Raw genomic sequence first — 15,422 nt, 5'->3', positions numbered from 1 at the left:
GTTCCCAACATCCTAGTCTATCCTTTGCCAGTCCCAGTCCCAACGCCCTTGCCACAGGGATCGTGCTCCTGTGGCACACAAAAGTGCAAGACCTGTCCGATCCACCCACACAGCGCCTCATACTCCAGTCCTCTTGCAGGCTTATCCTTCCCCAGTGAGGCATCTCGTGAACACAAGAGAATGTTGTCTCTCAATCATGACTGAAACGTTTTTCACTTCTCTTCAAATAACTGAACAAATAAACCGTTCTGACAGATTGAAAGTGTGTTGGACTGGGACTCAAACCTGGAACCTCAGCCTTATACAGGAAAATGCCCTATCGACTGAGCTATGCATAAGGAAAGAAGTTAGAAGAATTGGCAAAAGTGTAACTGTGGGTGCCCCGGTGAATCACTCTTGTTGCACTTGCAAGCGAAAGATGACGGTTCTGGGTTTGAGCCCCAGTGGGCCCACTTTTAATGTGCCGGGAAGTGGCAAATAGTGCACGCTCCACTTCAGATTGAAATTTAATTCTGTAAACCTGATTGCAAAATAGTATTCTGGTTTGTCTGTAGGGCTAAGAAATAGAGGCAACATTAGCAGATCAAGGCACAAATGTTGCAAAACAAATACAACCAAAGTGTGTAATAATCATCATAAAGTAAAAACAGGTGCAGCTCTCTTTTTGGAGCTGAACTAAACTAACTCTGCGATCAGGTCCTGAGGATCATACAGTGCCGACCACATGCTTTGTCATCCTTTGCTTGAGGTATCTGTTGGATGCAGTACACATGGGCATACTCGCTCCCAGTTATCAGCTTTTCAAACCTTGCGGCTAATTACTGTTTGAACTATTTTAATTGATTTGGTTATCTGTTCAGAGGCGACAGTCGGACTAAATACAGCAATGAAAATTCTTTCCAGGCACATGCTTGTATCATTGGAGAATTACAGCAACAGATGCCTGCCTTCTTTGGTAAGGACAAGAAGAAGCAAGAGCTCATAGACAATCTCCCACAGATTTATGCCACACTACAAAGCAAGTACATGATATCAGCTGGAGATTTCCCAGACATAGAAAAAATGAAGGTAAGACTAAGATAGATATTTGATCCTTAGAATAATTGTGATATTTGTAGTGGATTCTGACTGTGTGCCAGTGCCTGGTAGTAAACACTGATTTGTTTGGTAATTCTTATTAAAATTGGATGGGCCAGTTGGTACTTTTGCTCTGGAATAAACTATGTTCTGGTGACAGACCTCACATTCTTTGTCATTCTTTTGTTTCCATTGCCACACATATGGATTCAGACACTGATTACAGTTATATATAGTGAATGCTCTACTTGACAAAGTAATCATTCTGGAAGAGAGAATATTGCAATAGTAACAGCTTCCACAGTTGCAAGACGCCGTTTATAACTTACTGTTACCGCTAGGAATGAGAAAGGAGTCAGCTTTTAATTTCTTAATCTTGTAACAGTATTTCAGAAAAACAACTCTCGTTATCTCTAATAACATTTGAAAATGTTATCATTTTAAGGAAATAACATTAGGTTTACTCAAATGGTACAGGTTTTCACAGCCACTATTTACGTTCTTAGTGATTTGTGTTATATGGGCATTTGATACCTTCAGGAAAAAAAAAAAAAAATCCTATCGCTGTTCCAAGCAGAAAAGAAGAATTATTAAAATATTGGTGGGCCAGGTGAAAAGAAAGTTTGAATCACAGTTCTTGGAGGAAGAGCTTGATTGTTTAAGACGTACTTTCAGGAGAAATGACTGCTTTTGACAAAGAGATAAAAATGGCACTAAGTTCTAAAGTTCTGAACCACAAGGCAGCAGCCAAGGACAAAGTTTTCCATCCATTCATAAAAACACTCATAGTTTGTATCAGCAGAGTGCTAAGAAGACACAGTATTTAAATCAGTTAGAAAGGTGTACGAACATTTGAAAACTGCAAAGGATCTACACCCATAACCTGCTGTAACAGAGGTGCACAAAATCCCTTACACATTTGGTCAAGTGTACTTGTGAACTATTGAAAGAAGAATCAACTCCTTGTTTGACGAACATAAGAGCAATTGTCATTTGGACAAAATGGATAAAGCAGCTGAAGCTGATTGCATTCTGGGACCAGAGAATCATCAAATTTATTTCTCTCAAAGTATAATGGTTTGAAATCCAGTCATTAGAAATTGAAAAGCACAAAACTAACTTTAACAGAAAAAGAGGAGGATTGAAATGAAACAAGTTGTGGGACTTATTGCTAAATAGAACAAACAGCCACAGTACAAGCTCCGCAACACATGTTGTCATGACTCCATCGTCTCAGCCAGCATTCAGATGTGTTAAGACTCAGCTGTTGCACTATTACGTTTAAACAGTTTTGCTTGCTGTTTCGGTTTTAGTTTGAAAATACTGTCTCTGATGGCATAGGCAGCTTTAGGACCAAAATTTTAGGCATGACCTAATGCCCATATAACAAAAATGACAAAAAATTTGGTTTACTGTTTGTAAAAATCAGCCTTATACAATAATTGCATTTATTTGTGATAGTACTCTGCAAGATTTACAGGGATCCAACTCTCAATACTGAAATTGCTAAAACAGCTGCTCTTCATGAAATGTGGCCATCAGTTAGCCTTTTTAGTTCCATAAATGTCCTGCATCCCAGATCCGTAACTCTCTGAGAAAGTCAATAACAGACCTCTCTCTCTCTCTCTCTCTCTCTCTCTCTCTCTCTCTCTTTCTCTTCTAGACCATTATGCCTCCTAGAATAAACTGAGGTATGCACCCATGGCTCAAAGAAGCCCCATTCAGGGGCAGTAGTAGTAGTAGTAGTAGTAGTAGTAGTAGAAGAAATAAAAAAATAAAGGTCATACAAGAATGTGTAATAGGGAGTTACCTTACAGTGTATTTTATGGTTTTTGGTAAACTCAACTGTCATTTCCAAATATAGACTAAGTTGGCTGTTAGAATACATTGATGCACCCCTTCTGTACAAGATAATATAGTATGCAAATTCAAGGTTGTAAAATTAAAGAGTAAATTAATTTGCAAGTAATCATATTATTGCCACTGTATGGGGACGGCTCTGTTTTTTTCTCTTGCACTTCAGAAGGAAAAATAATTATAACAAAAGTAACAAACTGATGTGTTCTCTTATGCTTGCTCTGTGAAATTGGGAGTTTAAAAGATTTTGGATTTGTGATTAAATTGTTGTTTTATTTGCATGATGTTTCTACAACATTCCTAGTTCTAGGGGCTTCACATACTGCCTTCGGAAAACACAGTGATCAACTTGTATATTTAAACATCAGGTCACACAAGTGATGTCTATTCTAACCACAAGAACACACAGGCAGTTATGGACACAATATGTTCTTACGTCTAGAAATAGATTGTGCAAGAGAGCCACAGAGTGACTACATTACTAGTACAGTAATCCTAGCAAGAATGTCAACATGGAACTGAGGGTGAGGCTGGCAGGGCCCGACTCTGTAGTGAGCAGTCGGGTGACCGGCAGATTGCACAGAGGAGAAGCTGAGTGCAAATCCGTGAGTAGTGGTTTCTTAACAGGTCCTAGCATCTGCTGACTTCTATGGCACACATTACAACTGTGTGCCCAGATCTCAGGTGGGAAATATATGCGGGTCAATACATTCTTCCCTCAGTGGTGTCACTGACTCCCCAGGCAAGTTGTGGGTGGCCACGATGTGGAGACGGCATCTGTGTCTGTGGAAGCCTCAGAGATGCGAGGGGAGAGGAATTCCCGATCATTGGAGACCTTAGAATATGGACGAAAGTGGCTGGCATGAGGAGAGCACTGATGCTCTCTAGTTGGAGCACGAGATGACATTGTAGGTGACGGACTGTCTGAGCTGGGATCCTTTGCGATGTCAGGTGGCGATGTGGAAGGTGGAGGTGACTCCGTTGCTGCAGGAGGCCACACAGGAGACATCAAACAGGCATGGGGCTTGTCCACTGGCTGGAGGGCCACCAAAGCTGCTGCCAAAAGATGTGAAGTCATAGGCTCATAGGTGGAGGCACTGACACAGGCGGAAGAGGAGGCTGGAACACTGGTGGATAGGTGGCACCCAGCAACTGGGACACTGACAAAGAGGGCAGATGCCAACACAGATGTGGAGCTGATTTCGATGGCACTTACTCCCGGTCTTCAATCCAGGTGGTGTAGACCCGGTGGTCATTCTGACCCGTGATGACTACTGATAACTAGCTCGGGCACTACCAAAACCACGTGCCCAGACTGCCATCCCCAGTGAGAAACCCAGTATGGCAGAGCACAACAGCGGGTGAGACCCTAGGTGGAGGAGATGGAGCTATGTCCCAACAAGGCTATGGGAACCAGTAGGAGTTGTCTGGTAGGCCATAAAAAAACTGTAATCCTCTGTGCAGATCCTTTTTCATCTAGATCTTACAGGTGCAAACTGTGTGCTTGATTTTCCACTTTAGATTGAGGATGAAAGTGAGGGGAGTGAACATGACAAATGCCTGGCCGTACACAGAAACCATAAGAATAGGAACTGTGGTCTGTTATCAGAAACAAAAGTAACTGGCAGATCTCCCACATAAGAGCCTGAATAGTGACTTCGGTAGTGGCTGAGGAGCACCGCACAACGTATGGAAAATGCGGGAATGCATTGATGACAATCAGCTAAATCACATTCAGAAACGGTCCCATAAAGTTCACATAAATGAATTCCTAGGACTGGATTGCTGGAGGCCATGGGCTTTGTGTGCCACTTGTTGAGTATTGCACTGGGGACAAGCAACAACCAAATGCTCCAGATCCCGATCAATACCAGGCCAGTACATGTGTCTGCGAGCCAAGGCTTTGGTATGGGAAACAGCGCAGTGACCCTCATGTTACAGCTGTAAGACCTCTCACCACAGACACTTGGAAATAACCAACATGGGAGGTTTGCTGTCCATGAGTGGACCCTGTCTAAGACAGAGACGATGGTGCAGACATAGTAGTTACGAAGTGGGTTGAAAGTGCAGCCCTGGGGATGAGAAGGCTACCCTGCTGGACGAGGTGGACTGCCTAGTTAAGAATGGCGTCGGTGGCTGTTACCTTTGTGACTCGGGCACTGATGATGGGAAAACCTGTACCATTTGCCAGGAGGTGGTATCAAAATGAAAACATGTGAGCTCCTCCCAATCAGACTCTGGGATAAGACATCCACATTGGTATGGCTCCCAGTGGGGCAGAATTGGATGTCATAGTTGTATTTGGAAGGGAACAAGGCGCACAGCTGAAACCTGTGGGCCACCTTATCAGAGACAAATTAATGGCTTGGGGTCCATAATTAGTTGTAATTTGCTCCCACACAAGAAAATGTGAAATTTGGTGACCGCATACACAATGGCCAGAGCCTCCTTCTCGACCCTAGGTTAGTGGACCTGTGCTAGACTGAGAATTTTGGATGCGAATGCTAGTGGCTGTTCCAAGATGTCTGCATTCTGATGGGTAAGGACTGCTCCCACACTGTAGTGTGATGTGTCTGTAGCCAAAAGCAGTGGTTTGCCAGGATCAAATGTAGCTAGATATGGTGCTGACCTGAGGTACTCCTTCAGTGTGGTGAAGACCTGGTCACACGCTGAGACCAGACACACGAAGGACCCTATCAGAGAAGGAGTTAGAGAGGATGTATAATGCTGGATGCCCTGGGAATGGAACAGTGGCAATAGGCAATTTTGTCCACAAAAGCCTGCAGTTCTTGCAATGATGAGGGACATGGCAGGCGCATAATGGCACTGAAAAGACTTGCCATGCGTTGGATGTCCCACTGTGAAATGGTGTGGCCCAAATACTCAAGAGATGGTTGGAAAAATTTGGATTTCTGCAGGCAGCAACACTGGCCCGGAGTTTTTGAAAAAGGACACAGAGATTGTGTAGGTTGTCGCTTGTAGTATGTCCAGTAATGACAGTGTCATCCAGGTAGCTGAAAGAGTGTGGAATAATGGACGTGACCTGTTTCAGAAATCGTTGAAAAATTTGGTGGTGGTGGCGGCGGCGGCGGCGGCGGTGGTGGTGGTGGTGGTGGTGGTGGTGGTGGTGGTGGTGGTGGAGGGGGGGGGGGGGGAGGTGAGTGGAGTTGCCAGCTCAAACATCAGCTGTTGGTATTGATACAGGCCGAAAGGGGTATTAAGAATCATGATACACTTTGACTCCTCAGCCAGGGATAACTGTTGATTTGCTTCAGAAAGACCAGGTTTGGAGAAGAATTGACCACATGCTAAACATGTGAATGGTTTGTGCGGGTGTTGCATGGGTATGTGTTGACCATAGACTATGAATTCACAGTGATCTTAAAATTGCTGCAGAGCTGCAGTTTACCAGAAGGTTTCTTCACAATGACAAGGAGCGTGACCCATTCACTGAGGAAAAGCCGGCTGCTGTGGCCGAGCGATTCTAGGCACTTCAGTCCGGAACCGCGCTGCTGCTACGGTCGCAGGTTCGAATCCTGCCTCAGGCATGGATGTGTGTGATGTCCTTAGGTTAGTTAGGTTTAAGTAATTCTAAGTCTAGGGGACTGATGACCTCAGATGTCCCATAGATGTCCCATAGTGCTCAGAGCCACTGAGGAAATGGGAACAACAGCTGTGAGAGAGGCAATTTGGTCCAGCACCACATTCACTTGGGAGTGTAGGGCTATAGGAGTGGTCTGCCTAGCATGAAAGAATCTAGGATGAACCAACTGCTTCCAGGTTATGTGGATTTGAGAGTCTGGGGTGCATTTTGAGCCTTCAGCAAAGATGATGTGAAATTCTGAGCACAGAGATCCCAATGATTGGCTGTGGGCTTTGGCAGATACCAATTGCTGGAGACTGTGACTGAAAAGCCAAAGGCCTGAAAGGCATAAAACCCAAAAAGGTTTACTGAACTAGCATCATGGCAGCAATAAAGGTAATAGGCAGAATCACTGGTCTGTAGGTTGACCAAGCAAGGGGATTTGCTATTTACCGTATCCTCTGAGGTACCTGTTTAACGGCAACAGCAACAGAGAGCTGAGATTTGAATATGTTGTGCATTAAACTGGGAAACTGCTGCATCAGTGTCTACCTGCAGGTGCAGCTGTCACGAGAGAACCAAAGCCTCAATAAAAAGTTTGTCGGAATCCTGATTGGGAAATGCCTCTAATGACAACACTTCCTCGATATCGATATCAGTGTTCTCCGATGCTACATTCTGTGCAGTTGAATGACAGACTACCACGATGTGACATTTTTTTCAACATTTATGACCAACTGCCCAACAATAGGCACCCCCTGATCTGTAATGTTGGGATTAACAAGACGCACATGATGGCAACGGGAAGTGACATCTGGAATGTTGTTTACTCACAGTGTGGAAGTCACCAGATCAGCCAGCTTGCACTGTTGCAGTGTCATCCACCCTGGATGCAATGGATGCAGCCGAGCCACTCTGTACCGCCGCATTGCTACACCAGGCTTCCAGCTGCTGACCAGCAGGGTGTGAGACCTCATAAGGCTGGGCTATTGACAAATATTCTTCGAGGGAGGGGTTCCCTAATTGGAGGTCCCTTTACCGGACTTCGTTATTTGGGGTGGAGTGGATGAGAATTGTGACATCCGCATATGATTCTTTTGATTTGGCCATGGCAGAATGCTTTTTACGATTAAGACCTACCTTCTCACCTGTAATGTGGAAGGTGTGGAAATGTTGCCGTAGGCGGTGCTCATACACATAAGTCTTCTGTCACCTCGTCGGATGGTGGGAACAGAGAAGGAAGCAGAGACGGAGGTGAAGGTTTAGAGAGCAATGTCAGCAAAGCCTGTCACATGACTGTGATGAGATCCTTCTGTTGTTGCACCAGCATTTGAAGCTGAGTCTCTAAGTCACAACAAGATGCAAAAAGCAATCGCACAATGAAAAACGTGGAAATATGACCCTACTTGTCACCATTGTATTCTAGTCACAAGAACACGCAGACAGTGAGAAACGCAACACTTTACTAGGTCGAGAAATAACTTGCACAAGAAGACACATGCCGTGGAGTGGCTACGCTACTAGTCTGATAATCCTAGTCAGAATGTCAATATGTAGCTGAGGGCAAGGCCCGACTCCATAAGCAGTTGGTTGGCTGGTAGAGTGAATGGAGTAGGGGCTACCCGTGCATTCGCGAGTGGTGGCTTCTGATGGTACTAGTAACTACCGTCTTCAGTGGTGTGCATTACAACTGGTGGCTGTGATATCGGGTGTGGAATCTATGTGGGTCACTACAATATCATTTCCAGTTTTGACTTCTTACCAAGTCATCTTCTTATGGTATGTTTAAAATGAAAGAAAAGGGGGATCATAAAATAATCACTTGTCAACTAAAGAGACATTTTTGTGTTCCATTTGTTGAAACTGAGGCTACAGTTGCCTGTGTAATAATACAAAGTGAATACTCTTAAATCACAAATTTAAGATTAAAGGGGACTACATACATTCTAATTTATCAGCTGACTGACTGACATATTGTATTTGTTGGCTTGTTGGGTGAACAATAGGTCAGTTTTGCTTGTCGAGCAGTCTGTTGGGTATGACCACCTGACAGCTGAACCTCCCACCACCTCAGCTGACAAATTGTGTCAAATGTAGCACTGTCATGCCAACTGCCTGATAGAAGTTCGTCTTCTGCCACAACACAGGAGAATAAACATTGCTCAGATAAACATTGTCTCGTCTAACAAATGTGACCCACACAAATAAGCTCAGAGTCCTACTGCTACTGCCGACGTGCCCACCAGCTCCTATTGCTAATTCTGCAACAAACTCTGGCTCTCTCAGCTTCGTGCCTGCAGCACCTCCCATCAGGATGTCCTAAAACTACTCTCTTGCTCTCTCTTTGCAGTGTCCTGTTCCCCAGTTTTGTTCACATTTCTCCCTTCGCCCCCACCAGCTATTGCCGTGACGTACTGTCGAGGGCTACTCGGCTCCTTATTGGCTATGTATGTGCATGACTGTTCAGTGGTTCTTCAGATGCTGGGTGGAGGGGTAGAGATGCCTCTCTTGATATAGTCACACACTGCGTCCTAAGCCCTGCATTGGCTTCTCGTGACATAGTGCTGTCCCCGCTGGAAGGCACTCTCCCTTTCTGCTTCTCATTACACGCGCTCTCTCTCTAACCAGAAATGCTGTATGCCTATTATTTTTAATTCCAATCCTTGTCTAGGTCTCCATTGTCAGAAATACACCTGGCCCTCTTTGTGTGCTTATAGCTTTTATCTCGTTATCAAGAGCAACTGCACATCGGCCAGGCATTGGCCAACCTGCTTCTGGGTCTGTGGTTCTTCTTGCCGCACCTTAAGAGCTTACTATTGCCTCTTTTGTTATTAATAGTTGCACTTGTTGTTATTAACAATGTATTTCAGACTTGGCTTTTCTCATGGATGTAACAATATTTTATGACAAAACCCATATCGACTATTTATATTTCGGTTTTTAAGTTTTATTTCCATTGTGTATCAGAATTGAAATACAGATAGTCGATGGACTTCTGTTCGTAAAATGTACTTGCTTCATTGTTAGAAAGTGTTAAAGAATATCATCTGAACACCATACTCTCTGCTTTATGAAGAGTAAAAGTGTAAGACTGAAAATTTTTAGAGCTCTGATGATTGCTAAATGCTTCATTCCTGTGTATGTGTTTTATATTTATTACATAATGTGATGCACAACAATTTCTAGTCTTAATATTTCTAATTTGAAATGTGTTTCTTAAACTATAGGGGACATCTTTAATGCTACATACATTAATAATTACATAAAAGTTTTTTGAACAGCATTTGTTATATTTGTTTTGATTACTATGATTTACTTCCTCAGGCACTTGTAACTGAGATAGAAGGTTTCAGGCTGGCCATTGTGGCCGAGCGGTTCTAGGCGCTTCAGTCTGGAACCGCGCAACCGCTAGGGCCACAGGTTCGAGTCCTGCCTCGGGCATGGATGTGTGTGATGTCCTTAGGTTAGTTAGGTTTAAGTAGTTTTAAGTTCTAGGGGACTGATGACCTCATAAGTTAAGTCACATAGTGCTCAGAGCCATTTGAGCCATTTGAAGGTTTCAGGAATAATTTTATGTAGTTACTGTGAAGATAGAGCTGCATTGAATTACTAGTTTTGAATGGTAAATCCTGCCAGTGGCCAGAAACCTTAACCACAGCTAAGAGCCCCTCCTCACAACTTACTGCTAATCTCATCACAGTACCGGTATTATTTTTGTTGAATGTGGCTTGATGAGCTTTAGCAGCTCAGAAAAGTGTGTCTCACCTATTCTTAAATAATTTTGGAAATTTTTGGATCCCAACTCCTTTTATAGTAAAATGTAGGCGAATTTGATCCTTTGAAGAAGCGATTTCTATGCCCACAGCTTTTCCTCACTTTTTTGGCCTTATCAGTTCTATAACATCAACTGAAAGCTAAGTTTTTGTGTCTTTGTTACACTGATCAGTATTTCAGCTAACACTACCACAACGAACTTAATATAATCAACAAGCAGAGAGTGACAGGAACAGGGTGGCACTGTGATCAAGGTGTGTCATCGGTCAAACAGTGTGGGGACTGCTAGCAAGTTGGTCGGTTGGCTGGTAAATTGGTGCTTGTGTAGGGCCTTAAGACTGTTCACAATGTAAAATTCGTCATAAGAGGAAGTCTTCCCAAAGTGAAACCTAGCAAAAAAACTACTGAACTACTGATGTTGATAAGATAGATGCACACTAAAAGCAGGATAGATGACGCCCACCTTCAGATGCAATCAGATTTGTAAAATGGTAGTTGGTGACTGCAAATGTACCCCAAACATCCAGTATGAAAGATCTAGTAAATTGAGGTACTATTGGACAAAGGTGCGCCAGCAAAAAAGGAACACGAAGAAGGAAAAAAAGCCAAAAATCAGGGAAGAGAGACATCCTAAGGGATCAGAAAATACTTTGAAAAAGACTTTGTTTTGAAAGTTGCTGTGTTTATTTAACAACAGGTTTTGTAAAGTTAGTAATAAAATTCAAGTTCTTAAAGTGTGTACAAATGACATCATTTAGAAACATGATGACAGATATCAAGATGTTGATCCAAGCATCATGTTTTTGTATGCATTTAAAATAAAAGAGAACCAGAAGCTGTTTATTACTACTTACATTACAATATTGTCTGAAGTGTAAGGGTCTACGGGTTGCGCGCAGCCGTACGGTACAAACATGTGCTCGCCAGCCGACCGATCTGGAATGCTGACAATTTGCTTGGCCAGTACACATGTGTCCAGCTGCAGTGCGACGCAGGGCGTAAGCGAATGGCTGCCGTCCGCAGCACGCTGTATTAACAAGTGTGGCCTCGAGTGCGAAGATGTCTCTTTTCTTAGCTCACTGTGGAGCCTTTCGAAACTACTGTAATCAGTATATCGGACACAGTGATGACGGGTGCGCGTAGCGTGCGTGTTTTATAATCAGCCTTTGTTAATAAAACTGTTAGACTTACTTCACGTGTTCGCATATTGCCGTAACTCAAGGACCCACTGCTTACAAATCTTGACAAATTTTTCGTCTAATTATCATCCGGGGCAACAACACAAACAACCTCCTTATAAAAGTAAACATTAAAAAAAATCCTAGTTGTCCTCCTCAGGAGCTGAATGCAGACTTTATTCCATACAAACTGAAATACTTTGTGCTATGACCTCTGTGCTGAAACCAGTGATCCAGGATGGCCACTTCTGCCCCCACAGTGGCATGTGCGAATAGCTGTGGGGAGGGGATCTTCAAGTATTACGGCGAGCATGGCATCGAAAGTCCTGGTCAGTAAAACAACCTTTGCTCTACTGTCCTCGTACAATAGTCGACGGCTGCAACCGACTGTGACTAGTGGCAGTGGATAAGTCCTCACCGACGGTGTACCAAAGGTTGGCGGTGACTGCAACCACGCCAAAACGAGACGGAAGCCCATTGCACGGCAAGCTTACAGCTGGACTGAAGTACTCGGCCTGATGGAGCTGGCAGGGGTGCAGGCACTCCGAATCACACATGGGAGACTTGAACGCAGAGTAGAGCGTAAGGCGACAGCACCCGACGAGAGGCTTCACCTCGGCGGTACCAGTTTGAAGCTCGGTATCGTCAGTGCGGGCTGATAGTGAGTAGACCGGCAGCTTTGCCCTGTTGACAGTGCTGCCCAGTTGAGCTGTAGCTCTTTGGCTGTATACTTGCCCTGGCTAGTTGTGTTATCACAGGAGCTCGGTTACTGTTATCGGGGTGGCAGTTCTTATGGAAAACTGGAAATCTCAGGCAACTGCATTTTGTTTGGAGAAATCACGGGAATCTCAGGGAATTTTAGGAATTTCATAAAATCTCAGGGAATTCTGCTTTTTTAACCTAACATTGAAATTGAATTTTACGAATCACAAATTTTAAAATACTTTATATTACAAAGTGTGTTAATTATGTGAATATTACTCCATATAAATTATAGATGTTTAAAAACTGAGATGAAGTACTGCTTATTGCTGGTATATAGTTCAGCTGAGAGAAAAGAAACGTCATTAATGTGGTATGCTACTCCCCCCCTTCCCCCCCATGCCCTGCTCACCATTAATTTACAAGGAGCTTCTTGACACCATGTTCCTCCTCACTTCTGGAATTAACAGGGATTTTTTTTCTAAGTTTGAGTAGCCACCCTGGCTATGTAGTTGGCTGTGAAACATTGCTTTATGCTACAGCATGTTGCAGTTCAGACTGCCGCAACAGTAGTATCCAGCTGCATAATTGCTAGGACAGTGTGCAGCGCGTCCCATCTGCAGTTTGGTTGCAGTCTGAAACCGAGTGACGATATTGATACCTGAAGAAGACAACTTGGGATCTTGTTGGGATATCCTGTAAAGAATATGACAACTCAGCTATCAGCCCAACAACTTGTAGTGAATTGATTTTTGTGTAAACTGTGGTGACATCGCATTCTCAAACACATAGGTTCTTGCTGTGGCAAATTGTACTGCAATTTATGTAGCAACAGAGACTGTACTATGACATTATAGTATACATTTTTCTGTAGTAGTATACCATAGGCACTAAATGGCAACCTTAAATATGATCAAAAATAGTGGTAATGGTACCAGTAAAAAAATGTGGAGTTTTGATTATATGGTTACACATAAGACAGCCCTCATTTTTCCACTAGTGAAGGGGCTAGATAGTATACATTCTTCGAATATAAAAGTTTGTGGGCATGGAACAGTCATTTTTAGTAAATTATTGATAGCTCTGTAATGTTCACCATGTATCTTATTTCTGATATAAATCCCTGTCCTGAGCAAAGCTGTCCTTCCAAGTTGGCTACTGTAAAACTCCAATTTTGATAGTACAGGGCTGTGTAATTCAATGATGTCAGTCGTATTTTACAGCATCTGTGTTGGTGGACACACTGTGTGAATCATTTGATATTATCTCCAGATTCATAAAAAGAAATGGACACTGTTGTTGTTACATATGGCTTTATTGGAAATTAATCCATAATGCATTTAACATCTGACTGCATATCAGTGTGAAAATATTAATAACTTAACACACAATTAATGTGTGAGAATGATGATGATGATGATGATGATGATGATGATGATGATGATGATAATAGTAATATAAAACAGAAGTCGAAGTTATAACATACATTTCTGGCATCCAAGGAACATTTTAAGATGTACATACATAATAACTTAGAGAAATAAATCAGTACACACGAGACAGCATGCATCACTTATGTTCCAAAATGCCGCTCATAAAAACAGGATTCATCTGGGCTCATACCTTTGGTTCTGTTGGTGACAAAAAGGTGGGGTCAAGTGTTCCACATAGACATTGGGACAGGGACCATTTGTATAGCAAACAGAAGGTTTGTCCTAGTCTCACTGTCGTACGGTATGACCTCAGAGTATGAATATTATACATTTTCTGCTACTTAGGCAAATGGAAGAAAGTGTCTGGTTCTTTTTGCGTGTGATGTGGTCTGTGCCTGTACCTTAAGGAGCTTACGGAGCCACCATTAGTTCATGGGCAGGGCAAATGACTGAAATTTTTATGATGTATTCCTAAAATTTCAATATCAAACAATGGTGAAAATTTTCTTGATATCTTTGCCCATTTCTGATATATAGAGGTTCAGATTTACCCCACTTCTACATGTAAACTACACATGTGAAATCCAGAGTGAGACAAAATCTAAATAATAAATAACGACAGCAAATTGCATAGATTTTAATGTTATGTTCTGTAGGCATTTAGCTAGAAGTACCATCTTTTGTTTCCAAAACTCTTTATCCCTTATTGAGAAACAACCCCAAATCATGGTTTTTCGGTACCAAAACTGAGCCACAGGTTCCCAGACAGCTATGTGCAGGAAATGAGTGTAATTTTTACAATATATTTGTAGGATCCCGAACAAAGTCACCCTACATGTACATGTGAAATACACATGTAAAATCCGGTGTGTACAAAAAAATAGTTTATAAAGTAACATGGTGCAGAGAAATATGCTGTAAAGTGTCCCCATTATCATCTAAAGTGTTCTAGGCACCCAATGTTGTAGTACTGAAGTACATGCAAAATTTTTGTGCATGTAAAATCTCAACTGAGGTGTAAAATTACTGTTGTGTTACTTGAATTTCACACAAGAAAACTATAAAGATTTTACTGACCCATAAATTGGTTTGCATATGAGTGACAAGCTCTGCTGTGGCAGGGAAAGGCAAGGAACTGGTGGAAAAATGCTTCTATCAGAGCACAAAGAAGGTGAATATGCTGCTGTTTAGAAGACACTGGCTGAAAAGTGGGATACCAGCTGCCTCATTCTACCTTCCTCAGCACCTTTAAAAATGTTCCCAAAAATTTGATATGCGAAAATATTCAGATTTTTTTATGCTGAGAGATGAGCAGACAGTGGCAGTGGGCAAGACGTGGAGAAGTAATAAATACCAGAAGATGGTAGACCTTGGTTGTGGTATAGAAAGAATGAAGGAGATGAAGGCAGTGTGAAAGAAAGAGAGGAACACAGAGGAAGTGGATCAGAGTTGACAGTGACAGAACAGTGCTAGGAAAAGAGTGAAGGAGACAGTGCCAATGGGAGAGGAATAAAGAGGAGAATGTGGAACTGGGTGGAGCTAGCGATACTGAGAGACAGAGGCTATGACAGTGACAGTGAGGAAGAGAGAGATAGTGACAGTAGAAGAGGCAGCAGCAGTAAGAATGAGTGGCTGAGATAATAGCAGTAAGAGAGAGCAACTGGGAGATACTGACAGTGAGAGGAGACTAGTAGTAAGAGAGAATGAAAGAGAATGTGGCTGTGGAGCAGGAGACAGTGACAGTTAGATACACGAAGAGATAATGACAATGAGTAAGTGAGAATGGCCAAGTGGGACTGCGACTGTGACTTGCAGTGG

General features: G+C 42.7%; 1 protein-coding gene across 1 annotated transcript in view; it reads left to right on the top strand.

Moving 5' to 3' along the window:
• The window catches only part of LOC126106524 (EH domain-containing protein 1-like), a 49,560-nt gene that overhangs the window by 15,981 nt on the left and 18,157 nt on the right, over window positions 1–15,422 (top strand). Inside the window, exon 4 of the mRNA XM_049912851.1 lies at window positions 904–1,068. Coding sequence (XP_049768808.1) covers window positions 904–1,068 — 165 coding nt within the window. The remainder of the gene's footprint in view (window positions 1–903; window positions 1,069–15,422) is intronic.

This window comes from Schistocerca cancellata, chromosome 10 (assembly GCF_023864275.1).
Source record: "Schistocerca cancellata isolate TAMUIC-IGC-003103 chromosome 10, iqSchCanc2.1, whole genome shotgun sequence".
NCBI classification, from domain to species: domain Eukaryota; kingdom Metazoa; phylum Arthropoda; class Insecta; order Orthoptera; family Acrididae; genus Schistocerca; species Schistocerca cancellata.
Note: the sequence above shows the minus strand (reverse complement) of the source record. Positions and strands in the feature narration are given on the sequence as shown.